This window comes from Sinocyclocheilus grahami, unplaced genomic scaffold, assembly GCF_001515645.1.
Source record: "Sinocyclocheilus grahami isolate Dianchi unplaced genomic scaffold, SAMN03320097.WGS_v1.1 scaffold442.1, whole genome shotgun sequence".
In the NCBI taxonomy this organism is placed as follows: domain Eukaryota; kingdom Metazoa; phylum Chordata; class Actinopteri; order Cypriniformes; family Cyprinidae; genus Sinocyclocheilus; species Sinocyclocheilus grahami.
The window spans coordinates 218,339-240,008 of NW_015505621.1; the positions used below are offsets into that span (position 1 = coordinate 218,339).

A 21,670-nucleotide genomic window follows, 5' to 3' on the forward strand; every position below is an offset into this window, starting at 1 on the left:
ATTTTTGTTAATAGGCTTTCATTCTGTTGGCAAGGCTTTAAAATCAAATTTTGTTATTATTTTTTACCAGATGGTGCCATTTTTTTCAGGTTTGGCCTATAAAGCATATACTTGCTTTATTCCTGTTTTCTGCTTCTGCATATTATAGAGCCAATTGGATAAATAATGCAGCTATAATTGTGTGGGTGTGTTGGTATGGATGTCATAAAAAAAAAATTTGTGTGTGCGCGTGTGTTCTTGTAAAATTTGAGAGAGAAAAACTCTACTGCAAATCACAAATCCAACCACTGTGTGCACCAGCAGAGTTTTGCTGGCATCTAATGGGGAAAATTTGGTACTGCGCCCACACAATCTTACTGAAAGCTCATTTTTGGAGATATCAACCTCAGATTTGGAACACAACTTGTTTAGATTTATGGCTTTGATTTTCTAGCAGGTATAGAGTTCAACATGTTTCATAAAATATATATTTTATACAAAATACAGTTCATAAATCATTTTCATAAACTTAAACCTCTATAACTTTTTTTGTTTTTTTTTTACTTCAACAATAATCTGCCATGGGTCTTCTTTAAAATGAGACCAAACTGAACTCTGTGTTCCCAAGCTTCAAATTTTTAGTTTTTTGACATGGACATTTTTGTCCACTTTGGACCTATGTGTAACTTTTTTTTAAGTGACGCACAAGGGTTAATCTCTTTTTACTTACATGGTATAATCTGCAGCTTGTTGTTTATGGTGTGAGAATTCGCGATAGTGCATTATTTAATTTAATTTTCCGAAGCTGTAACTAAAATATTATTGGAGTATGTACTATAAGGAAATATTCTTTCTTTGTCTTTCTACTAAAAAAAAACACATTTAATTTAGTGTTGCTTGCCATTTCTTTGTACTTATTTGTGAAATTTAACAGTGATTTCTGAGTGAGAATTTCTATGCCAGATTTTTTCAGTGTAGGACTGGAGTCTCATGTTATTGAACATCATTTTAAACGGTTTTGTATAAAGTACTATTCATTTCTTTAGAGGTAAATCTCTTTTAATGGAGAAATAAATTACTTGGATACTTTCTAAAGAACTGTATGTTCTGCAAATCTTAAACTGATGAAAAAATCTGAGAACTGGAGGCCATCCAGCAAAGCAGAAATAACAGTGAATCAAACAATCAAAACACTGTTTCTCTAATAAAACAATGGACTGCTAATCTCTAATAACACTGAACTAAATGGAGAAAGAACAAGAATGTCTTCTGTGGAATCACTTTTTTTTGTTCGTTATTCTCGCTCAGTTTGGACTGCAGCTTTTATCTGCTGAGATTTCAATGGTTTCCTTTCATTCAGAATCACAACAGTTTCAGGTACATACTGTTCAGCTGGTTTAATACCTTTTTATAATGTATGAATGGACATATGAATGGATGTACCTGCTAGAATTAACCTCAAAATCAAAAAGCGAAATAAAAAATAAAATTTTGCTAACAGACAAATGAAGCCTATTTTAGGGCCATTAGGATTTTTAACATTATTGCATTATTTCATGTAGTTCATGTTAATTCAACTAATTTATTTATAAATCATGGTAGCATTTTTGTAATGCATTTGATTTATCCTCAATTTGATAAAAAATAAAAACTCATTCTCTGTCACTAATAAGAAACATTTTGAAAATAACAAGAATTACTAAATTTAAAAAAAATATATCTGACTGAATTACAGTAATGAGTAATTTGAGGAGAATGTGTTTAATTGTCTTTAAAATAATGGCTCAATACAGACATCTTAATGCTTCTTAAATTGGCTTTATTTAGTTAAGCATAAATTTCTTTTAATGGGCATGTTCAAGTTCTTAAAAGATTTCATAAGATTCACCCAAAGTGAAACAAGATGCACTGCAAACTTTTTTAGTTTTGTCTTTTTCCCATACAGGGGAAAAATAAATAAATAAATAATCAATCACTCAATCAATTTGGCCATAATATATTTCAAATATATATTGTAAACAGTGTGGCTTAAATGAAATATATTTAGTATAAACCTTCAATACTAAAATATATTCTAAAATGTAGTTCTAGGGACAAGAAAATACATTTCCAATCATTGAGTAAATAAAAAAAATTATAATAATTTTATATATATATATACACTAACGTTCAAAAGCTTGGGATCAGAACGATTTTTAATGTTTTTACAGGAGTTTCTTCTGCTCATCAAGGCTGCATTTATTTGATCAAAAATACAGGAAAAACATTAATATTGTGAAATATTATTACGATGTAAAATAACGTTTTTCTACACTACAGTTCAAAAGCTTGGGGTCAGTACATTTTTATTCTTTCTTCTTTTGAAAGAAATTAAAACTTTTATTCAGCAAGGATGTGTTAAATTGTTAAGAAGTGATAGCAAAGATTTATATTGTTAGAAAAGATTGTTGTTAAAAAGAAAGTTGTTCTTTTTAACTTTTTATTCATCAAAGAATCCTGAAAAAAGTATCGCAGTTTCCAAAAAAAATATTGATGCCAACATTCTAATAATAAATCAGCATATTAGAATGATTTCTGAAGGATCATGTGACACTTTAGAATGTTGTAATGGCTGATGGAAATTCAGTGCTGCATCACAGAAATAAATTATATTTTAAAGTATATTAAAATAGAAACCATTTTTTTATATTGTAACAATATTTTGCAAGATTACAGTTTTTTTCAGTATTTTTGATCAAATAAATGCAGCCTTGATAAAGAGACTTCTTTAAAAAACATTACAAGTCTTACTGATTTTTAACGGCAGTGTACTGAAATATATTGTCTATATATATATATATATATATATATATAGACAATATATACAAATATCTCAAAATATATAGGTAATATAAGTAAAACTTACTGAAAATATATTTCTGTGAATATATTTAACATATTTTGACCATTATTTTTATATTTTTAAAAATATCTAAAAATGTGTTTTTATTGTTTTTGGGCTGTATGGGTTTTGCAGTAAAATATGTTAACAATATAAAGCAGTGTACATTTTGAGAAGCAAAATTTGACTTGTTTTCAGAGAAAAACAAAACAAAAAATGTTCCCTTCACGTTTGAAGCAGAAATCTTTTATGTCATCTATGGCATGAATACTTATTAATTTCCAATACATATACACAGTACAGTTTTAGAACTGTACATAGAACTTCACATGTTTTTTGCTTATCAGTGTTCAGATATTTACTGAAAAACAAGACAAAAGTACTAATTAATCAAATGTTTCCATTTGTTTTGCAGCGTGACGGCCGCTCACCTGTAGGTCCTTCTCGTGACGCTGTTTCTCCAGCAGCAGCGTTCGCTCTCTCAGGTCTTCCACCGTGTGCTGCAGCTGCTCGTTCTCCTCCAGCACGGCGTTCACACGTCGCTCCAGTTCCTGCTTACGTTCTGACAACATCTTTATCTGCACAACGAGAGCGGGAAAAACACCAGGTTACTGACATCAGCATTATACAGCTTTAGTCTCTGATTCCGACCAAAACATCTGCAAACGTTACAAACGAATGAATCACAATATATCTGAACCTTTATCAGGTTTTCATTAAAAACTCAAGTGTGGTTTAGTGGATTAGTTTAATATCTCCTGTAGTTGTAGGAATGCGGTGTTGCCAGGCATCGGTAGGGAGTCACTAACACCTCCATAGTCAGGAATGTGCTCTCGATAACGGGAATATTTCAAAACAACCCCTAGAAATGCTATTGCTCAGAGGTTGCCCTTTCACAGTTTAGAAAATGTGATGAGTTCTCAGTTGCTTTCTTAAACAATCATGCATTTAGTACACGCTTTAAAGGAATAGTTCACCCAAACACGACAATTTGATGAAAATTATTCACTCTTAGGCCATCCAAGATGTAGATTTGGAGAAATGTAGCATTCCATCACACTCACTAATGGATGCTCTGCAGTGAATGGGTGCCGTCAGAATGAGAGTCCAAACAGCTGATAAACACATCACAATAATCCACAAATAATACACACCACACCAGTCCATCAGGTAACATCTTGAGAAGAAAAGCGCTGTGTGTTTGCAAGAAACAGATCCATCATGAGAACTTTAAACCTATAATTTCCAGCTAAAATATGAGTCCATGATAACGCTTCCTCCAGTGAAAAAGTCCATCTGGTCTGAATCAGCAGCGAAATCTGCACAGATCAAGCACTGTTTACAAGCCAAAACAGCTCTAAACAAATATGTGAGTGGATACCCTTACCAAAAAGTAGTATACTTCAAGTTTATTTGAGTAAGTATACTTAAGTAAAGTTCAAGTATATTTTTAAGTATATTTTATGTAGTAAGTATACAAATATCAGTGTACTAGTAGTATACTTGTAAGTGTACTATTTCAATACTCCTTGGGACTAAATTGGCCCACTTTCTAGTATATAAAAGTATACTTTTAAGTATACTGATCGTGTTAGATTACATGTGGAAGTATCTGTTGTTTCGGTTTCTTCTTCACTTGTGTTTTTTGGAAATTCTGTACAGAAGATGTGTACTAGCGCCCCCTACAGTATAACAATGAAAACACGGAGTCTAGGAGCACAATTATAGCTAAAATATATTTAGTTTAAGTATAAGTCAAGTATACTTACAGTAAATGTCATTTTAAGTATATTTCTGAGAAGTACATAAAGCCCATTTCTGAGAAGTACACAAAAAGTAGACTAAAAGTATACTTTCCTATTTTTAGTTTAAAAGAAGTATACTAATAGCACACTTGAATAAACTTCTTTTTCGTAAGGGTATTGATGTGAGAGAGAACAGGAGATGGACTTTTTCACTGGAGGAAACGCTATTATGGATTATGGACTCATATTTAGCCGGAAGAAATGGTGCGAAGTTAAATGATGTATTTGTTTCTTACAAACATGCAGCTTTTGTTTCACAAGACACTGTTTCTGTTGCACTGTTTCACAAAACTGATGGACTGGAGAGGTGTGGATTATTGTGATGTGTTTATCAGCTGTTTGGACTCTCATTCTGACGGCACCCATTCACTGCAGAGGATGCATTGGTGAGCAAGTGATGCAATGCTACATTTCTCCAAATCTGATGACGAAACAAACTCATCTACATCTTGGATGGCCTGAGAGTGAGCACATTTTCAGCAAATTTTCATTTTTGTTTGAGCTATTCCTTTAAGTATCAGCATCATCTCGAAGGCTTCTCTACAATTTCTTGGAGAAATAAAAATGAGTTTTTGGTCCTGATTTGTGTGTAGCCCATGAAACATGAGCAGAAGTTTTAGTGTCTCTCCCTCATGTTTTGACCTAGATCTGCTAACCTAGTTCACCAGCACCGAATGGTTCTCTGTGATTAACCATATGCTGCACCTGCCTTCAGAACCACTGCATGTTTAACACATATGTCTGCTTCTCTTGAAATTTTCATTTTAAAACAGCTGATCTCAACAACGACACTGGTATATTTATGTCCCGGTCGGCTCAGGGTGTCATGGATTGAAATAGACTCCTGCTTCTCTCTGTCTGGCACTGACTGCAGTTTTGGGAACACCCAGGCATTGCAGCATTTGCTCTTAAAATAGAACAGAAGTTTCCCCCGCTCAATTACAGCTCTAGTACACACTCCACATGGGAGTCTCGCTACTAAAGAGCCTTTACATCTACATCTAGCTGCTATATAGTGCGTTGAGTTTTCTCCCATTCATTCTTCTATTAGAGGCCTGTCTCTGCTTCTTTATACAGTATGTGGTCAGTTTGCAGGGTTGGATATTTACAGTGGCTTGAGGCAAAAATGCCACCAAAATGAACAAAAATGCCCTCCAAATGATAGGTCCTTGGGCAAAAATTGCTCCTGCACTATTGAACTAAATCGATTATGACTGTTGCGGTTAAATAATATGTGAAAATGAATAAAAAGTGTTGACCGTGACGTTATATTACAATCTGCTCATGTTGCATCCAGGTTTGTTATAGTTAATTAAAACTAAAACTTAAAAAAACATCAACTGAAATAAAATGAAATCTAAATTTTATATATATATATATATATATTTCAGGTAGTTGCCAAGGCAACATTTTAATTTAATTTTAATTTAGTTTAACTTAATATAACTAAAAATAAAAATACAAAACTAAAACTTGAATAAATATATAATTAATTATAATTACATAATTAATTATTTTCAAATAATCATTATAATTATTAATTTATATGGACGTATATAAAATAAACAAAAACGTATATAAATGACAAAAACACAACAAAATTACTAAAATTAAATTAAAACGAAAACTAAAAAAATATTTAAAAAAATTAAAACGTAAAACTGAAATATTCATTTTGGACATATATAAAATAAACAAAAACTACTAAAAATGACAGAAACACAACAGAATTACTCAAATGAACTGAAATTAAAATATAATATTGCACGCCAACCATTTCATTGTATTGATTATACTTTATTTAATAATCTCATATCTTTATGCAGTTGTTGTGTGAATACATTTCTACCACTTTTAAGCAGCTTTAAACAGCCTGTGTAAATAAATAAAAATGCCATGTCAGATGCAGCTTCTGGTCCACCTTTGGAATGTAAAGATGACTTTTGTTGATGTTTATACATTTTACCGGTAACACTATAGTATTCTGGATTAACTGACTGAATTTAAATATCTGTCATCAAAGTCAACACAGATGCATTTAATAGGATAATTACAAAAACTGCCCTTATGAAGGTAAAAATGCCCCTTAATGGAAGTTGATTTCTGGCCGTGCTCTGTAGTGATGGAGGGAGGGTTGAAGCGATCCTGTAAATCAGCTCTGGTCTGGACCACTGGTCATCTGACTAATTACCCTCCGTCTGTGAGCAAAGACTGATACCATCTCAGTACTGTGTGGCTCTCGTTATTCTGACTTCTGAATATCTTCTGTAGCAGTACCAGTATCAGATGATATTATCATGCTACTTTTATATGCAGTGGGGTCCAAATATTTGGGACAGTGACATTTTTTGTTTTTGTTTTTAAATAAATGGAGAATTTTTTATCATAAAAAATATTTCTCATTTATAATTTATTATTTAATAATACATTTTTAAATCATAATATTAAAAAATTTATTATAATATCCAAATGTATTTAATTTCAGTTAAATGAGAAAAAGTATAATAATTTGAACTAGTGGCCTCAGGTCTTTAAACTCTGTTTGATTCTAGACCTGTATCGTGTTGTTTAATTGCTATAATTGCTAAAAAAATAAGGCTAAAATATATTTCAAATATATGTTCTAAACAATGTGGCTTTATGAAATATATTTGTCAAATATCATCTTCAAATTCCAAAATATACTGTGAGGAGGAAGCAAACACATTTCCAATCTTATAAAACATTGTGGGTAAATGCAATATTTTACAACTATATATTTTTGACAATATAAATATATTTAGATTAGAAATTGATAAAAAATATATGAGAAAATATAAGTAACTAAAACTTATCGAAAATATATGTATGTAAATATATACATTAGAAATATATTTTGGCTATTTTTAAATATATTTAAAAATATATGTGAAAATATATTTTTGTGGTATGAGTTTTCAGTCAATAAAAATATATAGAAATATATTAAATTTCAATTTAATTAGAAAAATAGAAGCATTTTAATTTATACCATGGTGCTGTTTGTTTATAGGCCTGTATGGTGTTGTTTTACTGTGCTTCAATTGTATTACCATCATAGTAATGTCCAAATCTATGGTATATTGTTATGATAAAACCATAGAACAGAGATTATGTGCTTTATCTGAGCTACATGGCTATATATCATTATCTGTTCTGTAAAGATCTGTCATGCCATTATATTATAAGGCTCATATTCCAGTGCTCTGTAATGAGATTAGGTGTTGCAACATGCAAGCGCAGTGGATTTCTCCTTCAGTCACGCGATGGGAGAGCGCTTTGATCAGCTGCTCCATCTCTTTGAAATATATGTGATTTGTTAGGGCTGAATATCGTTGAATTCTCAGTATCTGACATCTCTCGTATGTTTCAGGATCAGCAGCCTGATGGGAGAAGTCAGTACGCAAGCGTTAAGATTGCTTTTAAGAGTGGAAGGTTTCAGTTTTTCTTCCAAACATGTCTGGTTATGATTGAAAGGATTCTGTGTTTGTAAAAGTCATATTAAGTCCCGAACTGAGCTGCATTGAAGAAGAAATCCACCTTTATATCTACACGTTTTACAAAATATAACAAAATACAGTTGATGTGAAATGATCACATGCAGGACAAAACCAGATACATTAGTCATGCAGTAGATGTGGAGAGTATTGTTTTATATATATATATATATATTAAAAATTTAAGGGGGTCTGAATACTTTCCGTACCCACTGTATGTATATATAATCGGTCTATAATTATTTTGAATTTTTTTATTTCCTTATCCTTTTCTCCTGAAATCTACTGGAATGTTTAGAATGTTTCTTGAATACTTTAGTGTTTCATGGTCATTTTCCAACTCTAAATCAGGCTGATTTTGCTACTGTACCTTTAAGACTTCTCAATATAAATTATGTAATGTCACTCATTTAGAGGCCGGTCGAAGTTGCTGAATAAACAATAGGAGTTAATATGTACATGTGGGCTCTGTTCCAAAACCTAGTGAGCTGCTTTGTTGTCTGTATTGTCTACATCGACAGCAGTCACCTAAGGGAGCATCCTGAAATGAAATAAATGACTGATCTGGGTTTTGCTCTAAGCTAATGATGCAATTCTCTAAAAACACACTGCAAAAATGATTTACTCGATTAGTATTTTTGTCTTGTTTTCCTGTATAAACGTTATTAAATCAAAATACATTTACTTGAGCCAAAGCAAAATGACTTGATATGATATTAAGCCAATATTAAGATATTTTCTGTAAAAACAACAACAACAACAACAACAACAACAAAAGTGCATTTGTGTTAAATAAAATAAATAAATAAATAAAAATCTGCCATAAACTTAAGGGAAAATCAGGGAAAAAAATGTATCACCCCATTTGTAGATATTTTTTCTTGTTTTAAGCAAAAACTCACTTAATTTTGATTCATTTTTCTGTCTTTTTGCTTCTCAAGTAAATGTATCTCGATTTAAGAATATTTAGATATTTGGACTGGAAACAAAACAAAAATACTGAGTAAGAAAATACGTGTTTTTTTTGCAGCTTACATCACAGAAACATGCCCATATTAGGTAAAACTGTTTATATTTAATCAGATTAAACTGTTTTAATCAATACTTTTCAGTAGTGTGTGACATTATAAGTTTATAACTAATATTTCTCTTGCCATTTTGGAGAAATGCCAACACTAAATTTAACTATAAAACTGATGCAAAATGCTGTCTTGCGAAAATCGTAAGAAACTTTGTTGCTTAACATAAAACATAAAAACATACAAAGCTAAAATAACTAAAATAAAGATTAATCAAAATTATAGAGACATTACAAAACAAAGCTAACCAAATTACAAATCAAATAAAAAAAAATAAAAAAAATAAAAATATGAACTAAAATTGTTAGGGCCAAATTGACATATAGTGCCGTTGCGCTCTGGGCGTCCCGAGTTCGAGTCCCAGCTCGTGGACCTTTCCCGATCCCCCCCCCCCTCTCTCTCTCTCTCTCTCTCCTACTTCGCGTCCTGTCACTGCTATACTGTCCTATCAAATCAAAATGAATTTGAAATATTATACTTTTTATTTTAGTTCATTTTAGTCAATACTCAAATAAGAGTAGCAGGTCACTATGTTTTGGAGTTAATCTACAGATCCACATTTCCCCATGAATACAAACTTCCTCCATTGTGTTCATTGAGATTTGAAGGAAGCTTGGTTTTGAGATTGTTGTTCTGAACAGACCAGCGACATGAGCGTGTCCAGTGATGACGGCCTGTGAAACTCACGCTGTCACAACAATGACGCCAGGAGCCAATTACACGGCCGTCTTTCACTGATGAGTTACTGAAGAAGCCCACATTCACTCTGCTCAGACGTGACATAAAGCCATCGGGATATGATCATCACATCACAAAACCAACATGCAGAAAAGAGGAAGCGCTTCATGAGCACTTACTTCAAGCCCTTGCTGTTTAGTGCAGGAAACAAATCAAAACGGAGGAGAGCAGATTTTGAAATATAGATATATCTTGGTGTCATCACTCACTGCAAATAAGATAATCCACATCCCATAATGCCTCACCTCGGCCTGTAGGGTCTCAAGGCGCGTCATGTGCTGGTTGGTGGAGATGCTTTTCTCTTTGAAATCATCCCGTAAAGAATGAACCTGAGTAGACAACTGTTTCTCCACCTCGGCGGCCTGTGAACACAAACACAGACATTTACAGACATCAGATTCTTGTAGATATTTAGTCTATACAGGCTACTTTATGCAGTATACTGTGCATAGTATGCAGATGGTCTGTATGTATGGAGCACTGCTACATTTGTCAGTATACTGTACAACCAGCACACCAGCTGAATTTTGAATCGCATATTACTGTACTGCGCTTTGGTTGCCAGTGTGTGACAAACTGTGTCCCACAATGCAATGGGCTTGACCTTTTATTTACAGTGTGAAAAATGAACTGAGGGATTGCGATCTTTTAAGGAGGATATCAACATATGGAATTATTATTATTTTAATTTTTTATTAGATGCTGAACTGATTCTATGGTCACTTTTGAGCTATTCAATCATTCAGTCATTTCTTTTTTTATATTTTAATTTTTTAAACAAACTTACAAACTTACTTTACAAGCTACAGAGCTGATACTATGGGTGTTGTTCATCCAGTCACTGGATTTATTTATTTATTTATATTTATTTATTTTTATTGTATTTAATTATTGTATTTACGAGTTTTAAAATCAAGTTTACAGGCAAATAGTATCGGTGTTTTTAGAGCCACTAGATTTAACATGTAGTTTTATTTTAGAGCATTTTTAGTCTTGGGATTTAACTGGGATTTAACTATTTTATTTTATACTTTATTATTTTACATGATTTAACAATTTAGCATTTTATTTCTTCAGATTTAACCATTTTATTTATATATATATATATATATATATATATATATATATATACATATTTTTTTTTTACAAAACTTTTCTTTCTTTCTTAAAGAAAAATCACATTTACAATGTTGGTTCAATCTGTGTTTTTGGGCCACTTGATTTAACAACTTAATATTTATTTTATTATAAAATTTTATTTTAGGAACTGGGTAGCTTATATATGAACAGTTTTAGTCTTCAGATTTAACAATTTTATATGTAATTTTTTATTTTATTTAATTTTATTTGATTAAATATTTATTTCATTTTATTTGTTTATTTTTTACGTGTTATTTTATTTTTTACAGAATCAGGTTTACAAGGTACTAGGCTACTATGAACTTTTTTAGTCACTGGATTTAACTATAATTACATTTTTTTTGTTTTGTTTTGACAAAATCAGGTTTACAAGGTACTCAGCTGATACTATGGGTGTTTTTAACGAAATTAGTAGCATTAGACCGTGTAGATATTACACTGTTTTCTGTCTGTAAAATAATTTAGCTAGTTTTAGACAACAAAACCTAACTGCTTCATACTAGCTGTCACATGAATCGAGCTGATCTGTATCCTTTTGACTTCATAATGTTACTGTAGCACACACTTTCTTTTTTAACAGTTTAGCACCTCTATCACCGTGAGAAGTTAGTTGTATTTCAGTTTCTTTTTAAAGGTCAGTGACATGCACTGATGCAAAAATGCATTTGAAACACACACGTGAAGATCTGATCGATCACGTTACATGATTTCACACAGAAATGTATTACAAGAGAGGCGAAGCCTGTTGCTGCCCCAAAAATCTGTGAGTGTGAGTTATTTTATAGAGCAAGTCAGAGAAATTCCACCCACTCACAAACACACACACATGCTCATTGATCACACTTGGCATTTCGGAGCATCTGTAGAACGTTCCAGCAGAGATCCTTGTGTTTTTCCGAGCCGATTAGAAGGCTGCGATCAGGCCACTGCAGCTGTGAGAAACACTGATTACCATCAGCCAGACTGCAGTCGCTAAACTGACTCGCATCATCTGTGACTGTCGCCATGGAAACCCCTGAGTCTTCGTGTTCACCGTGACGTACGAAAACATCAATGAAACTCACGTCCCTATCAAATATCTTGTGCTAGAAACCATCTGAACGTGTTTTTATCTGAACTTCTATCAGATTATGCAATAAGACAGTAACTATAACTGCACACTTTTATTAAAGTGGTTTTGGTAAAAAAAAAAAAGCTTGAAAATGTAAAAAAAATAATTTTTTAGTACTATTCTACGGTACTAATGTGCACCTTTTATGGGGTATATAAGGTACAAAGTTGTTTATGATGGTACTGAACATAAAAAATACAAATAAATAAATAATTAAAATGGTTTAGAGTTTACTTTGACAATTTTCATTCAGAAATTGCTAGTAAATTTAAAAAATAATTACAAAGAAATAAAAATGAACACTGAATTAAACATGAAATTTTGAAGTAGAAACTGTAATAGTATTTTCTTGTAAAACACTTCAATTATCACACTTCAGAAGTAACACTTTTGTCTAACAGTATGTCTAAGCTATAGATTCCTAACTTTATTTATTCACTTGTATATCTGTGATGTGATTTTTCATGAGGGTTTGAGTCGTGCATTTCCTGGCCGGATGAATCTCCTGATTAAAGAGAAAAGTCTTTCTAAAATAATACTCAGCTGTTTTGAGAACAAAGTAGGAACTGTTTCAGAAACGTCACCCACCTTGACCTTGGATTAAACTTTCTGCTGCTGCAGATAAAGACTGGAGCCAGATAAATAAATGTTATAGTAGCAGGTTTTCACTTGTAGAGCTCTGAATCAGATTGCTGAATTTCTCATTGGCTTGATATTGTTTAAGTTTAGGCCAAAAAAAAAGTCGTCATGAAGTAATCACAGGGGAAATTTGAAGGAGTTCAAGTGAAGCTGTATGGTGGTTAGTTTTTCGGGAACTGGCAGCTTAGGCTTCACAGAAATAAACATCTACCCGAAAAACAATCAAATGTAACTTCCTGTTTATCTTGACAAGGTTAGTTAGTGATTTGATTTTTGAGTTTCCCTGCTAACAAAAATGTTTTAAGAATATGTTTCTTAAAACGTTCATGCATCCAGGTTTTATTTTTTTTTTTACGTTTTAAAAATGTAATTCTTTATAAGAATGTTAAGGGAACATTCCATGTTATAATTTTTATCATTATGGGAATGTTACTTTTGAATGTTCTCTGAACATTCTGAAACAACTAACAACACTTAAAAAGTTAAACAAACGTTTCAGAAAAAAAAGCATTCCATGTGTCACGAATCCGGTCCATGAAGTTCCGTCTGCTAGCCATCAGAGGTCACCCTTTCCATTTTCATTGACTCTCGCACTACACACTGTTTCATATCATCCCGGACTACATATCCCATCATTCATTGCACTGATTGCACACAGCACTGATTGCACCCAGCTGTTTCATATCACTCACTCACTATTTAACACTCACTCTTATCCCTTCCCTCTGCCGAGCATTGTTTAGCACTTATCGTTGGATAGCTACACTACAGAGCCCCGTTAACCGCCTTGCCTTGCCTTCTCAGTTTTGATCTTCGCTTGGTTTCCTGGATTTCTCCCTTTAGTCTTGCCCCTTTTGATTCTGTTCGCCGTTCATGGACCTTCGCTAGCCCTAGGATTATTCTTGTGTCTTGCCCGCCATATACCTGTTTGCCACTGTTTTAACCCTGCCTGTGTTTCTGACCTCCTCTGCTTTAAATAAAGCTTGCTTATGGATCCGCACGTCTCACGTCTTGTCAGCCTCGTTACAGAATGAATGATGTATAAATAATATTTTTGTGCTCACGTTTTGAGAACATTATTAAAAAGGTAACACTTTACAATAATGTTCCATTAACTATATTTAATGAATACACTAACATTAACTAGCAATGAGCAATAATATATATTGAATAAATATAGTTGTATTATTTTATCTCTACAAGGTTAGTGATTTGATTTTTTTTAAGCTTTCCAGCTAACAAAAAATGTTTTAAGAAGTTTTTTTTTTTTATGAATCTTTTTATATAAATGTTATGGGAACATTCCATTTTATAATTTTTTCCCTGTTTAGGATAATATTATAGGGATGTTACTTTTAAATGTTCTGTGAACGTAACATTTGAAAAAACGTTTCAGGGAAAAAAAAATTTGAGAACATTATTAAAAACCACATAACATTTGTTCATAACCTTGTTAGAGCATTCTGAGAACGTTCCCTGTTGCATTTAACTGAGATTAAATTAATTGCTCAGAGTTTGCTCTTTCATAGCTCAAGAGACAGAGTTCTCAGTTTTATTTTACTTCAGATTTACCTTTTTTGTTGTTGTTAAAAAACAGACACAAATGAGCCAATATTTCTCATACAGTGTGAATATAGAGCTAAAAATGAACGTACAGCAGCTCAGAGCATTTAATCTGGAAGAAGCTGACGAGAAATGTTTGCTCTTGATTTTTAATCACAAACTGGTATCTGGAAAAAGTCTTTTTCCAGGAAGCAACGGATTTAATCAAACATCTCTAGTAAATCTTAATTGTGATTTTCTTTCCCACAGGATCTAACATCATTCATGACGGCATTGAAAGCTGAAGCGTAATTACATCTGCAGCACCTTCACGAATCATACTAATCAAAAAGCCATTAATCATTTTGGTGGCTGTCCATTCAACAGTGTCATTTCAGTGTGAATCGTGTCTGAATGTTGGCGGGAGTGAAGAAGGGAAGCTCTCGCAGTTCAACATGACCCGCGGCTCACATGCCGGCCGTTTTTATTGAGCCGCAGGCGCATCACGTGGAGCGTTGTTTCGGATCGGTGAGGTTGCGTGTTCATTTATGATCCTGCTTTGAACAAAGAAACCACTTATTCCAGTTAGACAGCATACAGAATTTCAAATGCAGGTTCACAATGTCTCTGCGCTTTATTAGTTATAGGTTCCATCACAGCACATTTTGTGGGGGGTGGGGGGTTTGGAAGGAGGGGAAAATCACGTTTCCATGGTAACACATGGAATTGAACATAACATTTGGGGTTGCCATAGCGATATGTGGGAATAGTGATTAATGGTGATGATTTCCCTTAGTCATACTGTCAGAGGAGGAAACCTGTGACATTTCTGCAGTATAAACTGAAGACACTCGGATGAAATGTCAGACTGCTGGACAGTTCACACAGCAAATCACAAACTAAAGCAATAAACCACTCCACAGTGATTTTATCGCATTTAAAGAGTGGTGAGAGGGTTAAAAATGCTTTTCAGTAACCCCAGCAAAAGCTATATGATAAAACACAACCGTTTTTGTAAATAACTAGTGCTGTCTAAAGCAAGCATGACTAGGATGTGCTAGGGATGTGATCAAACCTCTAACATGATGGATTAAAGGGATAGTTCACCCCAAAATCTTGTCATGATTTACTCACTCTGATATTGTTCCCAACCTGTTGTTTCTTTCTTCTGCTGACCACAAAATAAAATATTTTGAATATTTCTGGTAACCAAATAGTTGCTGGTAGCCATTGACTTCCATATTATGGGGAAAAAATACTATGAAAGCAATGGCTACTGCAACTGTTTGGTTACCAACATTCTCCAAAATATATTTTGTGCTCATCAGAAGAAACTCTGAAGGTTTGGAACAACATGAGGGTGAGTGAATCATGACAAAATGTTCATTTTTGGGTGAACCATCCTTTTAATATTCTGTATATAATTATATTAATATATATATAGTTCAGTCATGAAACTCTAGATGGCGCAGGCTGACGGGTTGTTAATATAACTGATGATATTCAGAGAGTTAAACGACTTGGCACAAGCTGATTGGTTCATGATGAGCAATGAGCTTACTGCCTTGCATTTATACGGCTGGCTAGCATTCACTTGATATTACTGCAGCGCGCTTTCAGAGTTTCTCTGAAACCCTCCACCTTCCCCAGCTCCACCTGTAAAGATCTGCTGTGGGTTATTTTATATGCTATTTGTGCAGCAGCAGCATGTCTTAAATACTCACGGCACCGTATCGCCGTATGCTTTGGCTGTAGCAAGTTCCTATACTTGCTTGCAGCAATAAACAACAGCAGCAGCAATTCAGCCGCAGTGTAGCAGATCTATTCTGCCAATACCAAATACATTAACATTGTTATATCCATCACCATGTTAAAATCTTCAGAGAGTTGTCATGATTGAAATAATCTATTCACACCAGACAGGAAGAAACCACCTAGCAACCACCCAGAACACCCTAGCAACTGCATTGCAATACTCTTTTTACTCGAAGAACCACATAGAAACCAATCTAGCAACCTCCAAGCACACCCTTATTCAAGATTCAAGATTTTTATTTGTCACATACTCAGTTATATATATGATACATAACCACTAGTGAAGTGTAAGTTAGGTCTGCTTCATAGATTGTGCAAAGTATAAGACAAAGAAAGTAATAAACATGGAATATAAGATAATACGACTATACAAAATAAAATAAAGAGCCTGAGAGTACAGGGCATTGCACAATAATCTTAGAAAGGAGAATATATAATAAAAATTTAAAGAAACAGGCATAAACAAGTGAGGAATATGCTGAGGTATGTACAGAGAAGAATTTGAAGTGAAGTACAACAGTGCAGGTTGTTACATAGCAGCAACATAACCAGAAAGTGCTGTGTGCAGCGACAATGTCAAGTAACGGGTGTGGTGAGTGTGTTAATGAAGTCCTGTAGATGTTGAGAGGCTGAGTTTAGGAGCCTGATGGCCTGAGGGAAGTAGCTTCTCCTAAGTCTCTCAGTTTTGGCCATTGGAAGCGCTTTCCAGATGACAGCAGGGTGAACAGAAAGTTACTAGGGTGATTGATGATTTTTGTGGCTCTATTTTTGCAGCATCTGAGGTAGATGTCCTACAGAGAGGGGAGAACAGACCCTGAGATACGCTCAGCTAAGAGCACAACCCTCTGCAGGGCTTTGCAGTCTTGATTGGAGCTGTTCCCATACCACACTGAGATACACTGAGTCAATACGCTTTCTATGTCCCCGAAATAGAAAGTTTTCAGTATTGCTGGCGAAACCCTGAATTTCCTCAGCTGTCGTAGATGGTACAGTCTTTGCCTGGCTTTATTCACCTGAGCTTGAATGTGTGCAGACCAAGTGAGGTCCTCAGAGATGTACACTCCAAGGTACTTGAAACTGCACACAGGGGTTCCGCTGATCAAGAGAGGGGTGTAGGTCCTTTTTATCGTTTAGGTCTTTTGTATCATTTTCATTTATGAAGTGAAAATTATACATTTTATACATTTATACACCATACATTTTGAGTAAAGACATTAATGTTTATATAGATACACATTCTAATGCATGCATTTATGAACGGAGCCTGTGTTTATCGCTTGCGTGCATTTGTGGATTGTTGTGCACGAGTGTGTATCTCTTGTAGGGCTGGGCGATTTGGCAAAAACTTTAAATCTCGATTTTTTTTCAGAACGTTTGTCCGATTCTCGATTTTTTTTTACGATTTTTAACTAGTCAACTAAAGAAAATTCTATTCCAAGTGCACCACACATGATGAAGTTGTCAACATGACATAAATGTTAAACAAATCACTTGTTAAATATCTTTGCAGAAAAGATGCATGAACTACAACTACATATTGTACAAACTTGTCTTATACATATTATGTGTTCAGAAATAATACGAGCAAAATGCTTTTAAAAAATCTCAAAAGTCAAGGTAATTCAAACTCAAAATGACTAAAGGTACAACACAAGTAGACTATTAACTATAAATGTTCTGTAAAAACAACAGCAGCTTTCAGCCTGTCACCATGATGCAAACATGAAATATCAGACATACAGTAGTAGTTCTTCACAGGTTTTTTATTCGATTGCTTTTCCATTGTTTTTTTCTATGTAAACATGTGTTTGACTGTTGTGCTCGCGTCTCTTGCAGCGTCTCATGCTTGAAACGGCATTCTAAAAATGCAGTGCTCAAGTTAAAAGAAGTTCACTCCCATCTTGCATTTTTTCCTATTCCACTGCCCGCGTCGCATCCTTGTCAACACAAAAGTGCATTCTTTGTGAATGGTGCCTAGCGCTATATTTATAGTCCTTCACAGAGCGCGTCACGTGAGCCGACATGCGGTTGGATCATTCTCTTCTCTTTACTGTTATCACCGGTATATTGTCAAAGTGTCTAATTCTAATGTTTGGTAATATGCAATTCCTCGATTTCTAAAAAATAAAATTGTGGCAAAACATTAAATTCGAATTACTTGATAAAATAAGGAAAATCGCCCAGCCCTAATCTCTTGCATGGATTTGTTGATCGCCATGCATGCATGTGGATCTCTTGTGTGCATTTGTGGATTGTCGTACACATGTGGATCTCTTGTGTGCATCTCTTGTGTGCATTTGTAGATTGTCTTGCACATGTGGATCTCTTTTGTCCATTTGTGGATTGTCATGCATGAGTGTGAATCTCTTGAGTGCATTTGTGGATTGTTGTGCATGCGTGTGAATCTCTTGTGTGCATTTGTGGATTACCATGCATGAGTGTGGATCTCTTGAGTGCATTTGTGGATTGTTGTGCATGAGTGTGGATCTCGTGCACATTTGTGAATTACCATGCACGTGTGTGAATCATATCTGTGGAAGGTATTGAGACAGTTTTCACTCCATACACCGACTGCGTAGCAACCCCCTGGCAATATACTAGCATCATAGTATTTCCCGTTGTTTTACTGGGTTCTTAACTTGACTCAAATCATACGTCCCAGCAGGGATCAGAGATTTTCTTCTTCTTCTGAAACCTGCTGTCTGAGCACAGCATCAGTGCACTGTGGTGATCCCACGACCTGTTACTGATGTTGCTTTGCCATTCATTTCCAATGCAGCGTACCAGTGAACATATATAATCAATGCAATCATTTATTAAAGGCTCAGAATCACCCCATTTTGGTAAAGAATTGTAGGTATATTTTGTTGTGCCCCCCCACCCCCACCTCTCTCTCTAAACCTTTGTAATGTAATTAGTGAAATGCTTCTCTCTGATCAGATTAGGCTGCAGGGGTTCAGGGGTTTTTGACAACCCCCTGCTTCCAGACAGACGTGTGTGTGTGCAACAGAAAGCATCTGTCCAACACAACACAATATGTTCAGTACATTAGCTAAACATTTATGCTGTCTGTATTTTCTAAGCTTTACCTACTAGCTGCTCTACTTCATTATGTAGTTATGTTGTCTCTGTATGGCAAGCTGTTTTAACATTTAATCCTTAAAACGTACTAGTATCTAGTTAATGCTACAAATACTTATTTTTAGCTACTAGTATCTATTTCATTAAGCACTAGTGCTTCTACTAGTTACTAGTACTTATTCTTTAGATACTAGTAACTTTTTAAAGACAGTAGTATAATATACATACTAAGTAGTATGTATTCCAAAAGTGACTAGTATCTTTTTAAATATTACTAGTAAGTATTTATTAGATAATAGTATATATATTTATTAAATACTGTTACCTTTCATTAGATACCTGTACCTATTTAATAGATACTAGTATTCATTATGCACTAGTACTTATTTGACACTAGTATCTTTTGTAATTATTACTAGTAACAAATCTTATTATACTATACTATCTTATTATACACAGCTGCTTTTTTTTAAACTTGTCTTATGTTGTGAGTAGTCAGAATCACCACTGTAGAGTTCAATTAAAAATATTACTAGTTAAAAAAATTACTAGTAACATTTGGAATAAGTACTACTGTCTAATACAGTATATGTGTACTAGTATATAATGTAAAGATGCAAAGATCTAATAATAGGTAATAGTACCTAATGTGTAACTACTAGTTATATACAAAATGTACTAGTCACTATTGGAAGACATACTTGTCAAAACCAAATGTATTACTAGTAATAAATGGAATAGTTAGTAGTCGCTATTGAAATAAGTGCCAGTAACCAATGAATGAGTACTAGCATATAATATTCAGAACTAGTATTTATTTGATCTGTACTAGTATCTAAGAAATGAGTAATAGTATCTAATACTAAGTACTAGTATGTTTAAAAAGGTACTAGTAGCTAAAGAATAATCACTAGTAGCTAATTAATAAGTACTAAGTACTTAATTGAATAGATACTAGTAGCTAAAATAAATACTAATATCATGAAAAATAGATATTAGTATGTTTTATAGATAAAACGGCTTGCCATAGTCACTGACATTATTTATATGTCAACTTTGTTTCAGATATTTCTCCTAAAAGACCACTGAGAGAAATAAAAATGCAATTGTTGCATATATTAAAAATACAGAACTATAAAGTCATATTGAGAAAAATTCTTTCAGTTTCTCTTCTAAAACTCTTCTTCAGGGGTTTTCTCAGACGAAACGTCTGAGAAGCAGGAGATTCTATTTTCTCCTAATTAATCTCAATGCTGTCTTGAAGATACAGCTGAGATACTAATGAGAACTCATTTGTGATTTTCTTTTCTTCAGGTTGTTTTTGTTGTATATGCAAGTCATCACACAATTCTTGCTGTCCTCTCTTGCTCTGTTTCAGTCGACTGGACGTAATGTTGTTGGTAAAGAGGATCTGGATTAAAGCCTAATCCCACCTGAGTTCATCCATGTGTCTCTCTGCCTTATGTCACTTCCTGTTGCTTGTCCCTTAGAAGGAAGGTCATCTGAGTTTGCAGCTTTAGATCCATTAGAAGATTTGTCAAGGCCATCTAGTTATCTCATATTCAGAGCCTCTTTCTTGCTTTAGAGAACATCACCGTCAGCAGCCGACTATCTTAATTACATTTTTTAAAAAAACACTACCAAAATTTACCAGCCAAACCATGACTCTTACTGCAAGTCGTTTGCTTATATTTTGCTGGATTATATGACCATGTGGTCAAGATTTGACTAGTTTGTTCTAGTAGTTAGATGATATATGTCATATACACCATTTAGATTTTTAAAAGGCTTAATTGACAGCCATTTAAAAATATGTGTATTTTGAAATTGGCAGAGTTATTATTGGTTACTAAAACTATAAAAACTATAACTATAAAAAAAGCCTTTTATTGTGGCCAGCCTAAGGCACACCTGCACAATAATCATGCTGTCTAATCAGCATCTTCATATGCCACACCTGTGAAGTGGCTGGATTATCTCGGCAAAGGAGAAGTGCTCACTAACACAGATTTAGACAGATTTGTGAACAATATTTGAGAGAAATAGGCCTTTTGTGTACATAGAAAAAGTCTTAGATCTTTGAGTTCAGCTCATGAAAAATTGGGGCAAAAACAAGTTGAACAAAGTGTTGCGTTTATAATTTTGTTCAGTGTTGATCTGTCAAAAGCACTATTTGTTTTTTGTTTTTTTTATTCATTTGTGACCCTGGACCACAAATCCAGTCTTAAGTCGCTGTGGTATATTTGTAGCAATAGCCAAAAATACATTGTATGGGTCAAAATTATTGATTTTTCTTTTATGCCAAAAATCATTAGGATATTAAGTAAAGATCATGTTCCATAAAG

General features: G+C 33.8%; 1 protein-coding gene across 3 annotated transcripts in view; it reads right to left on the reverse strand.

Annotated features, from left to right (window-relative positions):
- The window catches only part of LOC107552185 (bicaudal D-related protein 1), a 39,947-nt gene that overhangs the window by 11,868 nt on the left and 6,409 nt on the right, over positions 1-21,670 (reverse strand). For 2 of the 3 annotated variants that reach the window (XM_016234028.1, XM_016234030.1), the window contains exons 3-5: positions 10,243-10,359; positions 10,117-10,128; positions 3,292-3,438 (exon numbers count right to left, since the gene is read on the reverse strand). In XM_016234028.1, coding sequence (XP_016089514.1) covers positions 3,292-3,438; positions 10,117-10,128; positions 10,243-10,359 — 276 coding nt within the window. The remainder of the gene's footprint in view (positions 1-3,291; positions 3,439-10,116; positions 10,129-10,242; positions 10,360-21,670) is intronic. The other variant, XM_016234029.1, reaches the window with a different exon arrangement.